This window comes from Lasiosphaeria miniovina (genome assembly GCF_030549165.1).
Source record: "Lasiosphaeria miniovina strain SMH2392-1A chromosome Unknown B0T26scaffold_4, whole genome shotgun sequence".
NCBI classification, from domain to species: domain Eukaryota; kingdom Fungi; phylum Ascomycota; class Sordariomycetes; order Sordariales; family Lasiosphaeriaceae; genus Lasiosphaeria; species Lasiosphaeria miniovina.
In genome coordinates, this window is record NW_026848223.1 from 1,494,435 (window position 1) to 1,515,037 (window position 20,603).

At 53.8% G+C, this 20,603-nt stretch overlaps 5 protein-coding genes across 5 annotated transcripts; 2 read left to right on the plus strand and 3 right to left on the minus strand.

Moving 5' to 3' along the window:
* Positions 1-712: 712 nt before the first annotated feature.
* On the minus strand, positions 713-2,680 carry B0T26DRAFT_647930 (uncharacterized protein; the record flags this gene model as incomplete). The annotated part of the gene is made up of 2 exons (XM_060437952.1): positions 713-1,617; positions 1,684-2,680. The coding sequence occupies 2 exons, from the start codon at positions 2,678-2,680 to the stop codon at positions 713-715; spliced, it is 1,902 nt and encodes a 633-aa protein (XP_060295977.1).
* A 3,018-nt stretch (positions 2,681-5,698) lies between these two features.
* On the minus strand, positions 5,699-5,985 carry B0T26DRAFT_646443 (uncharacterized protein; the record flags this gene model as incomplete). Its single annotated transcript, XM_060437812.1, has 2 exons — positions 5,699-5,773; positions 5,857-5,985. Coding segments are annotated over 2 exons (204 nt in total), but the record flags the coding sequence as incomplete, so codon positions are not given.
* A 4,550-nt stretch (positions 5,986-10,535) lies between these two features.
* On the plus strand, positions 10,536-11,152 carry B0T26DRAFT_286665 (uncharacterized protein). Its single transcript, XM_060434168.1, has one exon. It carries the CDS (start codon positions 10,696-10,698, stop codon positions 11,047-11,049), a length of 354 nt encoding a protein of 117 aa, XP_060295979.1. The 5' UTR covers positions 10,536-10,695; the 3' UTR covers positions 11,050-11,152.
* A 2,839-nt stretch (positions 11,153-13,991) lies between these two features.
* Positions 13,992-16,289, minus strand: B0T26DRAFT_751273 (kinase-like domain-containing protein; the record flags this gene model as incomplete). The annotated part of the gene is made up of 2 exons (XM_060445356.1): positions 13,992-16,132; positions 16,241-16,289. 2 exons carry the CDS (start codon positions 16,287-16,289, stop codon positions 13,992-13,994), a joined length of 2,190 nt encoding a protein of 729 aa, XP_060295980.1.
* A 2,392-nt stretch (positions 16,290-18,681) lies between these two features.
* Positions 18,682-19,447, plus strand: B0T26DRAFT_286793 (uncharacterized protein). Its single transcript, XM_060434169.1, has one exon. It carries the CDS (start codon positions 18,813-18,815, stop codon positions 19,353-19,355), a length of 543 nt encoding a protein of 180 aa, XP_060295981.1. The 5' UTR covers positions 18,682-18,812; the 3' UTR covers positions 19,356-19,447.
* The last annotated feature ends 1,156 nt before the right edge of the window (positions 19,448-20,603 follow it).

Genomic DNA, 20,603 nt, shown 5'->3' on the forward strand with positions numbered 1-20,603 from the left:
ATCAAGAATAAAAATAGTAATGCTAAAACCTCCATTCCCGCCGCCAAGAGAAACCCCCTTCTCTTGGGATTATGTGTGCCCTTTTTCTTCCGTGCCTGCTTCCTAGCGATATAATGTGGCCAACTAAAGGAAGTGCCATACCGCGCCGCGCCGTTACCAGATTGCCATTTTCGGTTTTTTAATGCGCGCCCGCAGGAGAGGAAGGGGTATTATTGCTTTAATGTCAGAACCGTAGAAAAAAACCGACCGCGTCCCGTTCCAGACCGATGCGAGAAAAAACGGTAGTAGAGTAGTAGAAGAAGAAAGCCTCGCTCGTCGAATGCGCCCGTCTATTTTATTTGGGTTATTTTCGTCATCGTTTCATGCCAGATGGATATTCAGCCAATGAAAAAGAAAAAAGCACAAGTCTAGGGGCCGTGTATGTTCTCGCACTAGTGTGATGCGGATGAGGGAAAAACAAAGGGAACACCCATAGTTGACGGTCCACAAGTAATATGAACTATCTTCAAATAGAAGAAAAGAAAAGCAGGCGATAGCCAGAAGGGAAATGTGGGTATGTGCAAAGAGTGAGGCGGTCAAGGTGGAGAGAACAAATATGGACAGAACGTTATTCAAAAGGGGCGGACAGGTTATCCGCTGTCCAAGGCGACGCTGGAGTAACATCCAGGCGCCGAGGCGAAGCTCCTTGCGAGCCGCCACTGACTGTGCGGCTCTAACGAAATTCGCCAAATGGAGCTCCGAAGTTGAAACTTCGCTTGATCTTGAGGGGAATATCTAGCTCCTCTTCCTCGCCGCTCTTCGGGCTACTCTGGTCCTTGCTGGCAACGACCTCCTGTTGGGCGTCGGACTTGGCGTTGGACGTATTTTCTGACTTTGGCTCCTCAACTTTGTCGCAAGCAGAGTCGACACCCCTCAACACAGCAGGCAGAGCTGCCATGGTGTCTTTGCTTACCTCTTCGAGTTTGTCCGACAGTCTCCGGAAGAATATCTCGTCGTGCGCTGGCATATTTCTCACCATCAGTGGGCCCTTCAGCTCGCGATCTTCACTAGCTTCATAAATCGGCTCAAGGTGGTCCTCGGAGAAATTGTTTTGAGCAGTTGCCAGAGATGGAAAAGGTTCGGCGGGGTGCGATGGAACTCCTGAGCTGGCATCACCCGCAGGCAGCTCTTCGGCAGCAACGCCGTCTCCCTGGTGCAAGGTTGGGGTGCTATCACCACTGCTAGTCGCAGTAGCCGCGCCCGAGGAAGACATCGTGGGCAGAAGCGAGAGAGAGTGACTTGGAGTGTGGCCTGCGTGCATAGTAAGTCGGTCCGATTCATCGGCAGCCAGCACCTGGAGTGTTTGCTCCTTAGGCCCTTGTGAGGTGGTGGCCGCCTTGTTGGACGGAGATGAAGCTCTACTGGACGCCTGCGATTCACTTCGCGAAGGCGTATCCTTGAATGTAGGCTTCTGAATAGTGTTGGACTTGATAGGAATACCCTCCAGATCAGGGTGGATTTCCTGGACGTCGACAATGGGCGTGAGACTATCATTGGTGGTGGGTTCTGTTGAGAATCCCGTCGTTTGCCTGAAAGACAGGGGACCTAGGGTGCCCCGGCTCGGCCTCTCCAGCTCGGCTCGAAGATGAGGAAGAGAGGCAACATTCCTGAGCATGCGGGAGCCGTGGGAAGCGCCCTGGCCACTTCGCCCCTCTCGCTGTGCGCTTCCTTGCGAAGAGTGCGAGCTTCTCATGCTTTCAGGCGATGTTTCCCATATAGCGCCGCCGCGCATGTTATGAGAAGAAACGAAGTTGATCTTGGCGTTCGAAACGCTGCCGTCTCTCGCGAATCGAGGGTCACCGCCAAGGCTCAAGATCTGGTGCTGAAGTCGTTCGATCTCTTGCAGTAGACCGACTTTTTCAGTCTCCCACTCAACTCTCTCGTCCTCCATGAGAGCTCGCTCTTCCTTGTAAACTTCCTCAGCCCGTTCCCTGTTCGCTTCCAGGTATTTCCGCTCAGCCTCCCAAGCTTCCCTTATCCGACCGTTTTGTTGAACCAAACGACGGATCGTCTGGACCTGCGAGGGCGCACTTGCCGAATCTGTCGAGGTTCTGCGTGGGTGGGCGGCCGAAGTCGAGCCGATGGCTGACATGGGAGCATTGGACGAGTTAACTGCCCCGTTGACAGGTTTCAAGTTTTCCGTCGAGCCTTGGAGCGACCCTGGAACAGCCGGTGCCCCTAGCTGGGATATGATGATGGTAGTCTTGGGCTTTCCTGTACTGGAGCGGGGCTCGCGACGAGTTGGAGGGAGACTGGTCGATCGATGTTGCTGAAGATTGTATTGTGCCTCTCTCCCAACCGGCAAGAGATGTGGTGATAGGAACTGAGGTACGTGGGACAGAGCCGGACCGCGGACGCCCGGCGAGAGTGGGGAATTAACTTGACTTCGTCGAGAGGCTCCAGGGGCAGCATTCTTGGAAGGATTATGAGCAGCGGCAGCGAGCTGGGAGAGGTTATTTCCGTTGACAGAGACGTGGTCGAAGTAGCCAGCAGCGCCTCGAGGCAGGGCCAGAGGAGAAATGACGGAGGACGAGTCGCTGCTGCCGAGGCCTGGCAAGGGAAGGCGCATGTCGGTGTCGATGGTGCCTGAGGGCCAGAACGACTCGGAGGGGAGCCTGGTCATGGTGGGCAATGGTGACATGGGGAAACGATGGAAACAGAGTTCCTGGAGGTGTGGTCGAGAGCAGCTTGGCGCAAGTTATGGCGGGCGCCTGGATGCTCAAGCTATTTTATTGATGTCATCCCCGGGGCTATTGGGCAGTTTGTTTACACTGTCGACGACGATCCAGATGACTAGAGGCTGTTTGGCGGTTTGGGGGGGGGGGCGAGCTAAAGGGGGCGCGACTTGGGCCGTGGTGGACAACCATCGGGGGACGGGAGTTTGAGGCCTGACGGGTCGGAACCTTGACAAGCCAGGCGCCCGGGCTCGATTGGTGGCGGACAGGTTGCAGGTGCACGGGAAGGGTCGGACGATGATGCTGCCGGCGGTGTTGCTGCTAGTAACACGTACGGGGTCGAGAGAGCCGAGAAGATCGAGAAGCATGCGCGAATGGTTGCACAGGTTGAAGAATTCGGGAAGTCGCCGTGGTCCAAGAATGCAGGCAGGTGGTGCTGTTACGGCGCATGGCAAGAGTTTTGAAGGACGGAAAGGGACGAGGCAGCCCTGCCTTGTCCTGCCAGGTGTAAGTGGAGTTTAAATTTATTGGAGAGTTTAATGGGGTGTCTCGTCTCTCTTCCCTTGGCAACCAAGACGGGGTGAACTGGCTGGGCTGCTTGAAATGGAGTGCCTGTGACGAAACACGCGACCAGCAAATACCAAAAATCGGTGGGGGCGGCTAGCGGCATCTGCGGGCCCACGACTCCCTGACGCCTGCGGTCGGGTTTCGATTCCCCCATGATTGACAGCCGGCCCTGTGAGCCGGCTGGTCCGACGAACAGCCACCGTTTCCAAATCAGGGTGCTGCCGTCTCCTTTTGGGCTTGTGCTAATTCACTTAAGTTGTTGTTGGTCTCTCAGCGCCGCATCTTTGACCGCTGTCTTCAGTTGAGACTAAATCGACACCCATATTAAATCACCCTAGCGACCGTTTAGAAGACAGGTTATGCTATTCGGTATACGCAGATCGGCAGCTTGCATGTGCCTCTCCCGATGTGAAAAAGAAAAAAAAGAAGAAAAAAAAAGGCACAGGCATGTTCTGAAATGCCTCCATGCTGTCCAAGCTGTTATACATACATACAAATAATTCCCTCGAGGTTGGCTGTCCTAATGGGGCTGAATTTTCATACAGCCCTATTGCAGAGTTTAATTGCCGGTATTGAGGGCAACGGGTCAAGAACGGACTGTGATATCCAGTGAACTCGGAATGCTAGGCCCCTGAGAGACACGTTGGACCTGGCATCATACATACATGGATATTACATTGGATGCGTTGGCACCGCACAAACCTAGTTCAGTGGGGGGTTTGTCTGGAGAGTTTTGGCTGTTCCTGACAGGCTGCGGGCGAGCATGCTGGCAAGTCGGGCAGAGAGTTCACCCTCCATCTCAGGGAACCATTGCTACCAGTTCATTGCCGCCTCAGCTGTACATACTATACCACGTAGGTCGCGAGTTGGCATTCGCCTCATAATTTACCTTTTATCAGACCAGCCTTCCCAAGAACACTTGCCAAACCAAGCGCATCTTTTCATTTGCCCCGTATTGGCGGTCAGCAAAGGAAGAGGAATATGAGGGACGGGCCGCGCGCCCATGAAGCACAACTCTGACCGATAAGATCCTGACCCATGCCCGCCTGCTGACGACAGCACACGATTGGAGATCCAACGAATGTCGTGCATCGTGGCTCATTCCCTCTGCTCGGGAGTTTCCTTTGCGGGAAGGGAGGCAGTCAGCCTCGGGAATAAGATGCGTAATCGGGACAGTACGGGATACTCGGTAACAGTAGCACGTATTCTACGGAACAGGACAGGAGCTGATACCGAGGAAGCCGGAAGATGGCATGAGAGATTGGCCGCCAGAATTCTTCCTTTTCAGCGGGTTGTGGATGTTATTTTTGACTCCCGAAGGAGCGAGTTCGTCAGTTCGTTAGTTCCATTTACCCCGCGAGTGCTTCTCTTCTTGAGCTTAGGGCTGCCACGTAAAAGGGTCAGGTGGCTTCCCTCAATCGTAGCTTCCCCCAAATGGGGAATCCAAATGGCTGGGGTTCCCAAAACAGAGGCGCTATTCTTAAACAGCCCCGGGCCATTTCAAGGGTCCTGGACCCTTAGAGGTTGACTCAACCAACCCATGAACCCTTGGGACGGGCCTGAGTTGGAGAAATGCGATCTCCTTCCCTCCCTGGCTCTGGACCCCCAATTCCAGCGGTCTGACCAAATTTTCGTCTGGCCAATTGTTGGCCAGCGGAGCAAGTCGTCCTGGCAGAGTGGCAGACTCGAAGCTGACCGCAGTTCGACATCTCCACACTGGCCGTCTTTCTCGATTCCTCTTCGACCGCTCGACTAATAAAAAACATGACGTCTGCTCGACCTGAGGGATACCGCGGTATGTCTGCACTTCGCGCATACCCCCACCTAATACCCGTAACTGTTCAAGATCCCTCTGTCTTCCCCCTCATCCTCATCCGCTTCCACAAGTCACATGAGGTTGAACGTTGCTCATGTCCCCCACCTAGAAATAGAGCGAGCGTTCCCTCTTTCGCAGGGGTGAAGAAAGCATCAAGCGGCTTTTCGTTGGTGGCAAACAAGCAATGCTTGGCTCTTGGAACTGAACTTTTACCTCGCTGGCATCCTCTAGAGATATACTATCTATTCAACCCGACCCAGCTCACTCCCTCCAAGACGATGAAAGGAAAGAAACCAAGACGTAACGCCAAGTATGTCGGCTCACATGAATATTCAGGTAAGCATGTCTCGGCCTCGGTTTGACACGAGCAGTAAAACTCATCTAACCCTCCCTCCCCCTGTTGTTTCTCTCTCTCTCTCTCTCTCTCTCTCTCTCTCTCTCTCTCTCTCTCTCTCTCTCTCTCTCTCTCTCTCTCTCTCTCTCTCTCTCTCTCTCTCTCTCTCTCTCTCTCTCTCTCTCTCTCTCTCTCTCTCTCTCTCGTGTCTCGCTGCTTGTCCTCCCGCAATGCCGCTGCCAAACCCTCGTAGCCGCTATCTCAGCGCTAGACCGAGAGCTGTCTCATGAACTCCGCCGTCCACGGATGGTGCTGTGCTGGCCGGCATTCGCCGCACATGCTCTCTGGTCTGGTCTATGAGAGTTAGCTTTTTTTTTCTTTTCGTCTATCAAACAAGGCTGCCGCCGAGTCAAAAGTGTTATCACTACTTGCCTTTCTTCGAACGCCGTTACATTTGGCTCACACTTTGTGCGCCTCGTCTTGATCGTCTTGTACGCCTCGCAGTGTTTCGAAGCGAGCCAGACGAAGTGCCCGCAGACATATTCCCGCTGCGAAGTTGTCAGCTCATTTTCTAAAAACCGTTGTAATTATGGTGTTCCTAACCTGTGTGTAGTTGCACATGGCAAGAGGGAGTACTCACGGGGAGGGAGAGAAAAAAGTCGGGTTCTTTTTCCTGTATGACAGCAAGTGGCCGAGGGCGAGCGCGTCGGATCCGACTCAGCTTTTAGCTTTTGATGGGCGGTCATGGTATCACGAAGCTAGGCAGAGAGGAAGGCCATATGGGCCGTCCTCGTTGTCGTACTACCATCCCTTGCAGCCCACGCGATGACAGCCAGGCGGTGAGACGATGCGACCGCGCTGATGGATTCTGGTAACCTATCAATAGCCATGGAAAAATGATTGCCCCGTCTCGGCCTTGTTGGGGTGTCGTTCATCAATAAGTTCAAGACAACTCGGCTGGTTGTCGCATGGCTTGAAGCAGTGATAGGGGCATCGTCCTTGCATAGTCACTGTTATCGTCCGTCCGCACACCGCTGAAGCAGGTCCCAGACAGGACGGCTCTTGTTGAGCCAGATTGATAAATGGCCAATGCCTGTCAAGGAAGCATGGCAAACACAAACTCAGACTCAATCCAGATCAATAAGCAAACATGGAAGCAAGGAAATATAAGTAAAACTTCCGCGGAGAGATAAGAGGCTTTAACATCTGTAGGGCCATCTTCAGCATCTTGGCAATCATCTTATACGGCGTTATTCGCCTTCGCATTACATTACAGACCGCGACTAAGTAGGGCATGTCCTCGCTACGGCTCTATTGCTCTGACGTAACGAGGGCCATGAGATCTGAGACTTGCCTCGATGGTATGCGGGTGGGAGACCATACCAAGACTATGTCTAGATCCATAGTTTGTGATGTGCCCCTACAGCCCGGCAGTTTACCTTTAACAGAGACAACCGGCCCTCTCGTGTTTCCAAAGACTCTAGTTATTGACAGTACCTTTGAGGAGCGAACGCACAGAGTATTCAAGTCAGAATAGAGATATGCTCTGTACATGGCCATCACCATCCGCCACACTAGAAAAGGGGCTGGGAATCTCGGCTTACTACGGATACAGCATGCGTCGTCGTCGTGAATAGGGTCTCTAGAGCGCCCTGGTGTGATTTGACGTTTGTCCGAGCTATGTACGGGCGGGAAACTCGCTCAAACTTGTTCCGCTGGTTTGCAGTCAACGGGATAAGAGAGACTTTGGCAAACTTGGGAATACTACTATGGCTATAAGCCTATCCCTACCTAGTAATAAAGGGTCTCTTAGGGGGGTTCTTTCTAGACAAGAGCTGTATTCATGCGACGAGTTTACCCTGACACGCTCTCCATTGCATCTGTAGGAGTCAATGCATGGCTATGTTCCGTTTTCCTCTTCTTTGCCCTGCCGCATAACCTACTTGCTCGAATAAGAAGCCTGAGCATACGCCTGCGTCTTGCCTAGGTCCCGCGAGAGCAGCATCTTCAAGTATTGACGATCCTCAAACGTCCCGTGCCCCCGACTTTGCCATGTCCTAGTTCGTTGACGTAGCAAACTGGGACCCTACCTAAATTGGCACCCGGAGAAACTTTGAGATGGTGAAGGGGGTTGCGAATGGCAATGAAGACAAGCTCGTGACTACCCTCGTGCTCATGCTGTCTCAAGCATCGGCAGCTCCAAGGTGCTGATGCATTATCCTAAGAGACTCGCCGCGCTCTAGCCCCCTTAGTTACTTCGAGAATGGGCTCTTACTGGTAGCTGAGATTTCTCTCCATGGCAAGGCTTGCCAGTCTCGGTCTTTCACAGCAACTTCAGCCAACCTGCCGAAGCAGAGGGGATGGATTTTATTATACTTGGTCTCTAGCAGGTACTTGGGGTACTTCACAAACGTGGCCAGCTGTGGTTGTCAAGCTGGATCTGTATTCCACGTCTCATAGGTTATTTGCTCGCGAACTTTAACACCCCGATGTTTAGGACAAGGAATCCTGGGGACTCTAAACCATAACCTCCCTAGATTTGATCTCTACCTTGAGTAGCTCAACTGTATCCGAGAAAAAGGACCCTCGCAACCAATACAATAGTTAACCCCGGCTCAAGTATTACAACAGGCTAAGCAATTTCTGGCTGTGGGGGGACTTTGGACTTGTTAATTTATTCCAGTAGTTTCTCGATGGTCTTACTCTACAACCGACCTAAGGTGTAGTAACGCTTGAAGATGCAAGCCGTGTTGTGTCTATAATGGCTGTCGTGCTAGCTGATTGTCAGTTGTTTGTGCTAGAATCGTGAGAGAATAGCAATTTCAGTTATGACGTTTGCAAAATACTACATTCTTACTGTTGAGGATTCTCACGATGGGCGGTGGATTAGGCTGGCGGCACTCGCACGATGTTGCCGAGATCGAAACCAACGGATAAATAACCTGGTAATCCTTCTTTAAACGGACAAAAACAGATATTGAGAAAGAATATGCCGCGGCCGGAGATATCTGATTACACGGTACGCCCATGCACACTCTTGACTGACTCGTGGTTGGTAAGTCTTCTCTGGGTGAGAAAAACCAATATCAATACTTATGGCTGTTGTTACAAAAGAGAAGAATTGCAAAATACTACTATTGCTAGTAGTCCTCTTAAGAACTAGAGCTATGGCAACGAGAAAGAGAACATCTGACTGGCTGAGTACATTGCAGCCGCTAGCAAATATCAAGTTCTACCTCTCCTTTACGTAGTCGGCAAATGACAGCCGTCTACCGCGCCACCACGCGCGCCGAACCCTCCCAGCGCACTCACGGTTGAGCTGTTCCTGACGGCGTCGAGTGAGGCCGTGTGCGAGGAGCGGGGGTAGCTACTCTTCCTCGACCTTTGCAAACCGGTAAGCGTCTGCCGTGCTCTGCGGCGCCTTTTATCCGTCCGACACGTCTCCTCGATACAGCACCAGCGCCGGCCCTGCCCGACTACCCATCGCCGGCCGGATGGGGTTCTAGTTCGGTCCCTTTAGAACGAGCAAGAGCTGGCTGCTGGCTTTGGCGCAGGAGCACAACCGACGGGATCTGCCCGAGGCCCTGCCCAGCGCGTGGGGTGTGCGGCTTCCCAGGAGTACGTAAGTGCCAAAGCCTGCGGCTATGGTGGCAGTGGCGGCTCTAGCGAGTACAAGGAGGCTATGATGATGATTTGAGAGGGGAGGTAATGGAGGGCGTGGATGAGGGAGACGCAAAGGGGTTAATAGGGGGCCAAACAAACAAGGAGTCTGAGGAATCGGGATGCCATGGCTTTCACGGGTTATACATGCCCAACAACACTCCGTTGAGGAGATAAAAAGTAGACTCGGGTTGTTATGTCTCTCGTGAAAATACACTTCCAACACTGCCGTGTTCCTGCACCCTGGTTCTGTTATTGGATGCTGCATTGTTTTTGCACTCGCGACAACAATGGTCGCTCACTGGCGAGCCACTGCCTTTGGCTGGCTAGTTACAAAGCTACATCACGGTAGGTAGCTATATAGACAGGTACGTGCCTGCCTGCGCACTGGCTCTTCTACATGCCTACGTACCGCGATACTGTTCGGCCAGTTCCGCGACCTCCATGTCCTCGGCGGAAAAAAAAGGGGGGCCGGACACTTTCTGAAGGCATATCCGCTGTGGGCATTTGGGCTATGGGGACTTTGTTCTGAAGGCGAGACGAGAAGCATGTCGTACTCGCACTTTGAATTTACATGTAGGCGTCTGTCTAACAACCTGGCAGCCCGGCGCGCCCGTCGGATATTTTCCTGATTGGGAAACATGGACATCAGCAGGTTCCGGACCTGGTCAGCACTGCCAACTAGGTAATGGTTTGTTTACCCTTTCTCTCCTTCACGCTGTTCAAGTACTGGTACTTGCATGTTCTTTTCACGTTTAATTCTGTCCGTAAGCAGCATGTGTTGGTGGGAAAAACCGTGGCTTCCTGTCTTGTTGCCGTAGCCGGGACGGAGACGGCCTAATCAAGCAAGCAAGTATCCATGTTGTTTTTAAGCCTTTTCCTCGCACACGCTTTGTTGTTAGAGGGGACCGTAAGCAGGCCACACAAGATTTCTCATCACGGGGACGCGGATCCTCGTAACGAAAATTGCAATCCGGCAACGGATGCCGGCATGTGATGCGGCTCACCGCTTCACCTTTGGCTCACCGCATGAACCTCAGACCCTGCTTCCGACACCTGGGAGCCCCTCAGCTGATCCGAGGGGCCGACCCGCCGGCCGGCTGGCCCGGTCTTGTCACCTTTTTTTTCTTTCTCTTTCGCGGATCAAGTCACGGCCAGACCCCGGGCCAGGGCCGGCGGTTCAAGGCCCGAAAGAGGGCGCGCCCCAAAGCCGACGGGAACCGAGAGAGAAGCCCAAAAATACGCGAGTCGGTGATATGTGACGGCTCCTTCGAATGCTTCTAGAGAACCTAGCACGTTCCTGATTGCGATGCCGTCATTTGATCTCGGGTCCGAGGCACAAGGCCTAGATCACGCCCCAAGTCTTTATCTCGCTACGAATAACTCGTGACCCTGTAGAAGCAGTAGTTGTGGTACTAGAGATAGGGGTTTGTTTTTCTAAGAAGCCGTGCTTGCCGCGAAGATGTGAACAATGTGATAGCCAAAAGGCATACATCGGACTACCTGCACGCCTCTTCAGGCCTATAGGTGGGTTGTTTGGCTGCTGGATTTGTGATGACTTCTGGAGCACCTCATGGCGTACAAAAGCGACCTTGAGCATTCTCATGGCCCGCGGAAGTTACGGGGTTTGGCTATTGCCGATGGCCTTTTTACACCTCTTCCGTGATATGATGGCTGCTCCCCCCCAGCATCGCTTTCAGGCGCATGCCACCCAGGTCGCAATTTATGCGTTGTATATAGATCCTACTCTAGTCGTGGTAGAAAGCCGGGATATGGGGCCGCTCTCCATCATTGTATGTACTGTACTGTATGTACTCTATGTGCATACGGACATCATTACCCATGCTTCACCCCGCTTCTACATCCTTTGGCTGGCGCCACCACCACCACCACCCACCCTCTATCATCATAATCACCATCGTCATCATCGATTACGCGCTAGCCGAACCAAAACATAACCAAAAAGCCCAGAACCCAGCCCTCTGGACGGAACTCGAGGGGAAAAAGAAAAGGCAAAAAAGCCAAGGCTCAAGCCGCTGTCATAACTGCACCGCCTACAGGAAGGCGTCTTCACCGGCAGCCTTTACCTTACCCCTCCCTCCACTGCCATGGCCCGTCACTCGCACGTGTGCGCGGGGATTGGACAGCGGGATAATTAATTCTCTTACTTCTTCTTTCCATGCTTCTTAGAAGCCCTCTTTACATTCTTCTTGCTCTTCTTAGATCGCGCGACAAGCGGCTCAAGCATGCACAACGTCACGCAGCAGCAGAACCGCAACCACACACACACCCACAAGAAAACAAACCGGAAGCCCCGGCCTACCTTGTAGTTAATAACAATAGTACATTTAGACTAGAGTTTTTTGCCATGCATTGCCTTCTCCCAATCAACCTCCCCACAACCAAGGTTTTATGCTCTCAAGACATGCAATGGCGGCCTGGCTAAGAAAGTGGTGGGGGAGAGGACGTGAAAGGCAAAAAAGGAGGGGTAGCACGGGAAGCAAACGAACGCCTGGGGGAAAAACACACACGCACACACACACACACACGACTGAGTTTGCCAGACGGAAAGAAGGCGGGCGGGTGAGGGAGAGAGATTGGGATAAGGTCTTCCGCCGGGAAGCTAAGGAAAGGAAGGTATGGACGGTAGAGTTTATCGAGAGTAAGATAAGGTAGGTACGGAGCGCAGCACTCGATATGGTATCGTCACCTCCCCACGCACACGCGCACACGCCAGACATGGCAAGCCGGCCCGATAGATCAGTAAAAGGCAGGCAGGTACGTACGGTGCAGAAAGCGATCCATGGAAACAACATCCCAGCTCAAGGCTCCTTGCCCTTGCCCTTTGCAGGACAAGAAACATAAAAATAGAATTATTCAGAAAAACAACCAAACACACCCTAGACCGAGATGGCCGCATTAGACGCATCTTCGGTACCTAGGCCAGGGTCAGATAGCAAGCTACGGAAAACCAGTCTAGACTAGACAAGACCGTCTACCAAGCGGCCAAAAAGCCACACTAGTGTAAGCGAGACGCGATAGCAGGCAGGCATGATACTCCGTCGATGGGTACGGTACGGTACGGTAGGCACCGCAGCACTACGTAGGTAGGTAGTAACGACGAGACGGCGAGAAGAGTGGAAAAGGCGGGGAAGCTCTCTCTCTCTCTCTGTGTGTGTGTCTTTCGGTATCCTCTCAAGCGGATGGGAGCGGCTGCTCGCGCAGCAACTCGTAGTCTAGAACTACCTATCTAGGTAAATAGACGACTGCTACCTACCTTACCCAAGATAGGCAAGGCAAGGCGGACGTGGACCTGAAGTCAAGCAAGCACGACAGGCTGAGCAGGAGAGACCCTGCGACGGCGCGCAGATGGGCCAGCCAGCTAGCGAGCGAGAATGATCAACTTCGGACTCTGCGCCTTCTATTATGTGAAACAATCTTCAAAAGGGCAGTTTCAGTTCAGTTAGTTAGGTAGTTGCTAGCGGTAGCAAACAGGACTAAAACAAGAAACAGTCCCCTGAGAACCAACACACGGCACGACACTGACAATCAACCACAAACCAACAATGGACAAATTGTACAGAGTAGAAGTCTTGCCCTCCCATCTCCCCTTAGAAACAGGAGCCCCGCTGCTTACCGAGAACCGGCGGCCGCGTGACAGCGACAGACACCTCACTTAGCCGGGGACCGCGAGAGACCCAGAGAGCAAGAGCAAGAGCAAGAGCATACGGCATAGCATAGCATGGCAGCGGAGGGAGATAGATCTCTCATGTGATCGCACATGCCATGCCATGTGAGCAAGCCCAGGACGGGGTGTCCCTTGTTTACTCTCCCCTAGAGAACATAAACTTTCGTCTACCGGCGCGCCGGCTTGGGTTTGGGAGTGTGATAGATGGAACCGGCAGGGGCGAGCACAACTTGCTCGCTCTCGCTCAAACACTTTATAGTCCGTCCTTCCTAGACGGCAGTAGGTGCTGAGCGAGAGCTAAAGAAAACCCGTGCAGTGATGCCCATGTTTGCCTTGGCCCTTCGCAAAAAAGACCCAATGCGTCCGTCCGGCTGTTTCGTGGCTCCGTTAGCAACTACCGGCGTGTTTACCGCGGCACAACGCCGGGCTACAAAGCAAGTCGGACAGCGGCATCCTACCCACGTGGAATCACGGCCCTCTTTTGGCTTTGTGTTATGCTTTGCGACACGGCTTGCGTTGCAGTTTAGCTCCGAGTTTCCCTCGTCTCACCGTGCCCCCCCCCCCATTGCACTACAGCTCAGGAATTTGGGAAATACCCCTGGCGAGATGCAACTCGACAACATGAATTCGAATCCAATCTGATTTGTCTCGTCGAGGATGCTTCTTTCTAACAGAGAGTTTAGTCGACGCCTCGAAGCAAAGGCGGACCACTAATGACGCTTCCTCAGTCCCGCTGGGCACTCTGAGGAAAGGGGTATGTGTTTGGATCGTATGTGCAACTGTTCCTCCTCCTTCTGCCTCCTTGCTCTCCCCATTTTTGCACCTTGAAAAAAATACTACATCCCAAAAAGGAAGAAGTCCCTCTTGCTATGATCATGTTGCTGGATTAAGAAAACTAGACCCGCGGAAATTGTGCGGCCGTCAGACAAAGAAAAACAGAAGAAAACACGTGAATCAGAACAAAGATGACATGCATCCCATCTCTCCTGACAGTAATGTGACATCTAGCCTGAACCCGAACCCCCGATGTTTGTTGAGCCGCCAATGAAGAACCGGCCAGTTTGTCCCCCAACGCCAGTGCATGTGTCGTGACTCCCGCTGGTGTAGCATCTCCCGAATCCATTAAAATGAGGTAGTAAAAGCAGAAGGACCCGTGAAACCTCCCAAATAGTCATGATGCAGTCGGAACACCGCCAAATGCATCCCGCCGTCTTAATAGCCGGCGCTACCGGGCATCTTGCCTAGCGAGTGTGAGTTGATCTCCCTGGGAGGGAGGTGGTTGTGGCAGAAGATTCTCCGCTGATTCCCACGATTCAGACACGCCTTCTTGGATGCGTCAATAATCCTCGTGGGATCCTCGTAGCTCTCCAGCTGGCAGCACTCAATCTGCTTGACCCATCGATTGTTGATGACGTCAGCCATGCTGATTCGCTTGTCCGGGTTCGGGTTGAGCATCTGGAGGAGAACGCGGCGCAGGGCCGGCGGCTTCACAAACGTGTCGAAAACGAAGACTGCTGGGTAGTCCGACTCGGTGATGGCCCGGTCGCCTTCGGTGTGCTTGGCCTCCCATTTCTCCCACCCCTTGACCAACGAAATGTAGTTTTGGTTCGCATCCTTGCCAACCTCGGCCCGCGCCCAGAGCGGGGCTCCGAACATGAGGTTGACCATGACGATGGCCGCGCTCCACACATCGAGAGCCCGAGGGTCGTATTCGCCTGCCTTGGTGATAACCTCGGGGGCGATGTAGGGCATACTACCGCAGATGCCGGGCGCGCATCGGCGCACCTCTCCCATGTTCTGGCCACATTGGCCGCCGGCCTCCCTTACCCCGGGATGCGTGCCCGAGAAAACCTCCGAGACACCAAAATCGGTGATCTTGAGCTTGCTGTCGGCTGTGAGCAGAAGATTTTCTAGCTTAATATCGCGATGCGCAATGCCGTTGGCGTGGAGGTAGTTGATGCCCTGCAACAGCTGCTTGAACAGACAAAGACGGTCCTTTTCCCTGTCGTCGGCTTTGAGGTACTTCTTGTTCACCATGGTATACAGGTCACCTTCTGAGCAGTACTCCATGACGTGGTTCCACCGACCGTGGTCAGTGCACAAGCGTATTGTCTCGACGATGTTGGGGTGGTGGAGACTCTTTGCTACCGTATACTCAGACTTGATTTTCTTCTCGTACTCCTCCCGCGTTTCGCTTGAAGACTTGCCACGGAACTCCTTAACGGCATAGAGCTCGCCAGGAAAGCCCTTTCTGGCCATTAGTGTAACCTTGGAAGTGGCGCCTTTGCCCAGGTGCTTGCCGTGTCGGCCTAGGAACTTGTGTATATATTCGTACTCGGATGAGAGTTCGACTACATCCACGGTAAAGTCGTCGGGCAAGCTCAGACTCATGCGGCGCGCTTTCACCCCGGTGCCGGACTCGGCAGGTAGCCCCCATAACGATCTTTCCATGTAGATTGGGTTATTGGGGTCCACCGTGTCAGGCTTCTCCTGCTTCGAGTAGTCAAAGCTGCTGGCACGCCGTCTTACCGACTGGCGTTGTTGTCTTGCCTCGGCGTGTCCGGCGGCATGAGCAACGCGGGAGCGCAGGGTGAAGCCGGTGGACGCGCGCGCCTTTTTATGGCTTTCGTAAAATTCGTCAGGGTTGGGTACTGTCGGGGTCGATGCCTGTTCCTTGGTCTTGATGGGCATCTCGAGGGGAGAACTGGGCGACGGTGGCGTGTTGGAGCGGGTAGTAGCCGAGCTCTTGTTCATGGACCACCGGCGCGTCGGAGCCTTCGGTTGGTTTGGCTCCTGAATATTGAAGTCGGCTATGGCGCTAGAGCTTCCGGCGCCGACACCGAGGCTAGCCTTCTCCGACTGGGAGTTGGTGCGCCGGAAGAAACTCGACATGGTGCGCTTAAAGTTGGACGTTGACCCACGGGTCGAGCGTCGGGTGAGGGGCACAGGCGTGGCCTCCTGGTCAACAGATGGGTTTGCGGCGGGCGATGCGGCAGGCACAGCAGTGTCCGGACTCCTCTGCGGTGTTTTCGGCGGAGGGGTAGCTACGGTGTCAATGACGAGGGAGGGCTTGGAGCCTGGTACATGTACGGCGCCTGGCGGTACTGGAGCGAAGGGCGTGGTGGTCTGGTCGGACGCGAGCGAATCGTGTGCGGCGTCGGGGTGGTTCTCTTGGTTGACAAGCGTATGGAAGTCTTGCGACTGACGGCCACTCACTGGGGTGACGGGCTCGTTGGCGGGCTCGCTCTCCGTCTCCTCGCCCTCCTCGAGAATGGAGCTGGTCAGGTCGGTCGGGAATTGGCGCGGCGACGACGAGAGGCTCGAGAGGTTGGAGCCCTGATGGGGGATTTGCTCTGCAGTTAAAAACGATGAGTCGGCTGCTTGCTGATAAATGCTAACTTTGGGTTGTGGGAGGGAAACGGGCAGCCTTTCATGGCTGAGATTAAAAAGAGTAAAGATACCTAAAGAAGAGGTCTGCGAGGCCGCAGCAGAAAGCACCGACACGGCCATTGTTGGAACAAGCAGGGGGTAGGCGCCCTGGGTGGTTGGTGGTGGTAGCGCTGTCCAGCAAACAGGGTAGGGTAGGGCAGGCGGCACACAGAGTCCGGTGTCTTTGAGCGGTATACGTCAGGGTCTTGTGGCCCACTCAGCGGTCTCACAGGCCTGGAGGGCTGGGCTGCTGCACAATGACCGCAAGGCCAACAAGAAAGCCAGAACTGGACCCCGTGAAATCTGGCAGCGGGACAACCACCACCCACGGAGCTGGAAACTGGATTCTGGCTTATCAATCGGGGTTTCCGATTGCCGACTCTTGACACCGAACTCTGTTGCACGCCGCCGCAGCCTTTTTTGTTTCTTTGTTTCCCTTGCCTGCAGACGACCACACTAACTTTGCCGGCCACCTTCTTGTCCGTCAATGGCAGAGGATCTGGCCCGAGTCAGACCGAGATCGGCTGGTCAGACTTTGCGACTCAAGGTTGACGGGCTGGCTGCTTTTTGCTGCTTGGCTCTCGGTGACCAAAGACACAGGCAACGCTCACGGAAGCAAGGGCGTCTAATGGCCTTATATGTAGAGAGCCTAAGGTCCCTAGATCCGGGGTTACTTGTCGTCTGTCGTGTCCGGCTCGGTCTCTAGGAGATCTCTAGGGCCGGTAATCGTCTCTTGCCAAGCCTCGTCTTCGTGAGGCGAGATTTGTGTAGCCCTGCGCAGCAGGCGTGGCGCGGTGTTGAGGGCACAAAAACGGCCGAGATCTACACGCTGGGAAGCCGCTTGGGCGACAGCGGCCTCTTGGCAAGCAAAAGGAAAGGTAGAAAGGGGGAAGAGATGAAGGAAGAAAAGAGTTCCGCCCGTGGGCTGGCAACGCTTATAACGGCATCTTTCGGGCGGAGTAGCTTTCTGTAAATCAAAGGCGTCCTTATTTCTCTCTTCTTGCAGGAAAAGCGGTTGGATAAACGTAAAAGGGGGGAAGACGTGATATGCGCCTGGGATCTGAGGAACACTGAGGGCTTTTGGGGCTTTCCCTGGACAGAGTGGGGAGAATTGGGGGGGGAGGGGGGGAAGGGGGTGAGCCTACGCTAAAGTTGCATTTCGTTCTCGGTGGACGGAAGGATGGATTGGTGAACGGAAGTGGGCTGGCGTGCAGTGGGGTAAAATCCCTAGCACGGAATAGGGAAGGGGGTGGTTCAAAGCCCGTCACGACAATTTTACGAATGAAGCCAAGTTCTCCAAGGAGAGAGAGGAGTTAAGACGAGGGCAGTGTCAGCAGTCTTTTTAGGTTGTGGGTATGGGATGGTATGCCCGCCCGGTATGGGATAAGTTCTGGACGAGTATCGAGTACCTTGTAATCGGCGTCTACGCTGGGAAGCCGCCTGAATCGCGGGCGCGCGTAGAGGTACTTTGAGATTGCAAATGCCAAGGGTCCCACCTAAACCCCAAGACTCGAGGGGCACCACCAAGTCCTGCCTGCGCGATGCTGTGCTCCAATTGGGGGGATCGAGCAATTACGGATTAGATCAGTCGTCTTATTTAGTCAAATGGCACTGGGGCGAGTTGGAGTTGGAGGGGTGTGCGGGAATAGCCAGTACCGCGTATGCGGTAGCAAGTGGAAACAGCCACCCAGCAAGCGCTCCAAACTCCAGTTGAAAGAGAAGCGTCGACAAAAGATGGCAAGTCCGCCCGGGCGAGCGGCCAGGTGCTGGCTGGAACGGGGGTTACAGTCGGCCAGTCATGCGATGAAACCGCCTTAGTATTGGCCCCGACGACGGATACCTCAGAATTACAGTATGGGACTAATATGGATGAGCAACGTCCATGATGAGAACCCAAAAGGTCAGACGGCGCCTCTCGAGCTTGTTATTAGCTCTTTGTTCTTGCCGCCGCCCACGCTAAACGCCTAGTGAGAAACTTACCTACACCTCGGATACCTCGCTCTAGGTTTTCAGAGGCAGGCTCGGGGCCGGCAACATGGAAAACCACACAAAGGGGCGCCCGCCTTGGGATGGATGTGTTTTAAGTACAAGTACATACCAACATTCCATTCCGCGAGCATGGAAGCGGCAGGTCCCATTGCCCCTCGCCGACAAGGAATTCCTAGCCATTTGAGCTCCATCGCCCACTGACCGCTAGAAGCCGCCCAAACGGAGGGGCATCTCATAATATGCCCCCATTCGTTCTCCTTGCTTTGGTCCTATCTTCGGCGTTTAGTGATTCAGCAGGGCTACTCTCTTGCGCCGTCTTGTCTTGACAGAAAGCCTACAGCTCAGGTATGTATGGCTTCCATGTGGGCGGACTTTAAGATGCGCTGCCTCGCATCCAGAAGTGGGATGGGCTGCACACCCCACCCGGGCTGGTCTCAATTATCGCAAACTGATTGGCCGAAGCCGAACGCACGTCCTTCCTTCTAGAAATCCCCGTGGGCATTCGGGGTTTTCAAATTAACTCGACTTCACACCGGACAGTGCGTCTCCCGTGCAAGTATAACTACAAATTCCGATACATCTGTTCGCTTGGGGGTGTGACATTCACAAAGCTCCATGTTGAGGCATACTCGGGCTTTGTTGTGTATCCTTCATCTGGTAACGGGGTCTCCCGTCCTCCCATTCCCCCAGATTGCGCTGGCGGGGATCCCTACTCTTCGGCCGTTCTCCGCTGCGTCGGCTCTGAGACCCGAACTCGAGCCGTCCTATCGCGGCCATCGCCAAGGCGCCGCGAGGAATTCCCAAGACTTGCCCAGACACGACAGAATATGTTGCAATATCAGCAAGTCTGCGCCGGCTGTTGGTCTTCCTCTGTTGATCGCAGCATCTCATTCCGTATCTATGGTCACGTACGTATTCAGCATGTACTGTAGCACAAGATGTGAGATGGCGGCCGATCACCTTTCTTGGCAGGGTGACCGATCGCTTTTCGCTTGTGGCCTCTTGGCAAGACGGGAGGCGCTAAAGAACTCGATGGTCAGGCCGCTCGCGCCCACTCGCGCCCAGAGCGATTTGCCGACCTCCGGGGGTCAAGGACGGTGGAGGAGGCCGGCAAAAAAAACTAGCGGCGGCCCAGACAGTCGCCGAACACCGTTCTGACTTTTCGAAACACACCGCAAGTCATTCAACGGCTGCACAGCAGCACAGAACAGCGTCTCGTTGAGAACTCAATTCGCAAAGAGAGACGTTGCCGGAGCGCTTCTTAGCTGAGCTCATCGGTTTTCAGAGACTGAGACTTTAGTCAAGTGAATTGGTAAAACCAGAGGAGTTCAAAAAAGAAGTTCACAATTCGCCGTGAGACTTTTCAAAGTAGCGATACTTTGGCTGCCAATCCCTGCCAAGCCAGGCGACTTGTGCAGCGCAAACTGCGTCATTGCCAGCTGCCCCAGCTGGTTGTGGAAGCGGGCTCCGGGCGGGGGAAGGTGCCCTTCCCACCAAATATCCACAGCGGGCCTCTGTTGATCGTGGCTTTGTCATTTTTGCCGTCGGATCAAGTGCCTGAAGAGGAATGTTTCCAGACGATTGCATCATTTCTTTATTAGGGCTCGGGGCTTTCGAGCAGTGGCAAAGACGTTTGTAAGTTTGTTGCATGCACTAAGCTTGGGGCGCCACTGGGCGTGTTTGAGCCTCAAGTCGCCGTGTCATTCAATCATGTCTGTCTCACATATCCATCTAGACGGGGTTTCCTCGTTTAAAGCCTAGATTACTCAGTTAAGCCTCTAATGCCTCGAGATGCGGCTGCAAGAATAAGCTCTAGCATCTTAATCGCCGTCGCGGTTTGTGAAGAGACCCGGCAACTAAGGCCTTCCTCTTTCACACAGATAAATGGGAGTTGAGAGGTGGTTGGCAGTCATGCTTCCAACTCCAACCCCGTACAGGTTGCCTGTCACTCATTGTGAGCGGGGAGATGGGCGTGGTGGCGCCCGGTTTCTCCCAGAGCTTCCCGTGCACTGTGCAGCTGCTTGCAATCTATTCTCACGTCATGGGATGGATGGAGGGGTGTAATCTGATGGTTTCTCAAGTGGTGTACCAGAAACTTCAGAACTAAGGGAGGAGCTTGCACGAAAAGCACCATGAGAAGACCCTGTACGCCAAAACGGACTTAAGAGATGGTATACTATTGAGCCGCCCATCAGACAGTTTGCTCCGAGGCTTCTCCTCTGCTAGACACGAAGAGTCGATGAGGATCGGTTCAGGAGAGGCGTTCTCTTGGGGCGTTCGGGGTCGTATCTAAGGTACAGCCGTTGCCAAGACTTCTCGGCGCCCGTCATGAGTGAGAGTTGACTTTTTTGAACTCAAATTCTTGTTTCGAACCGGACGCACACTGTGGTTGCTGTTTGACTTGAA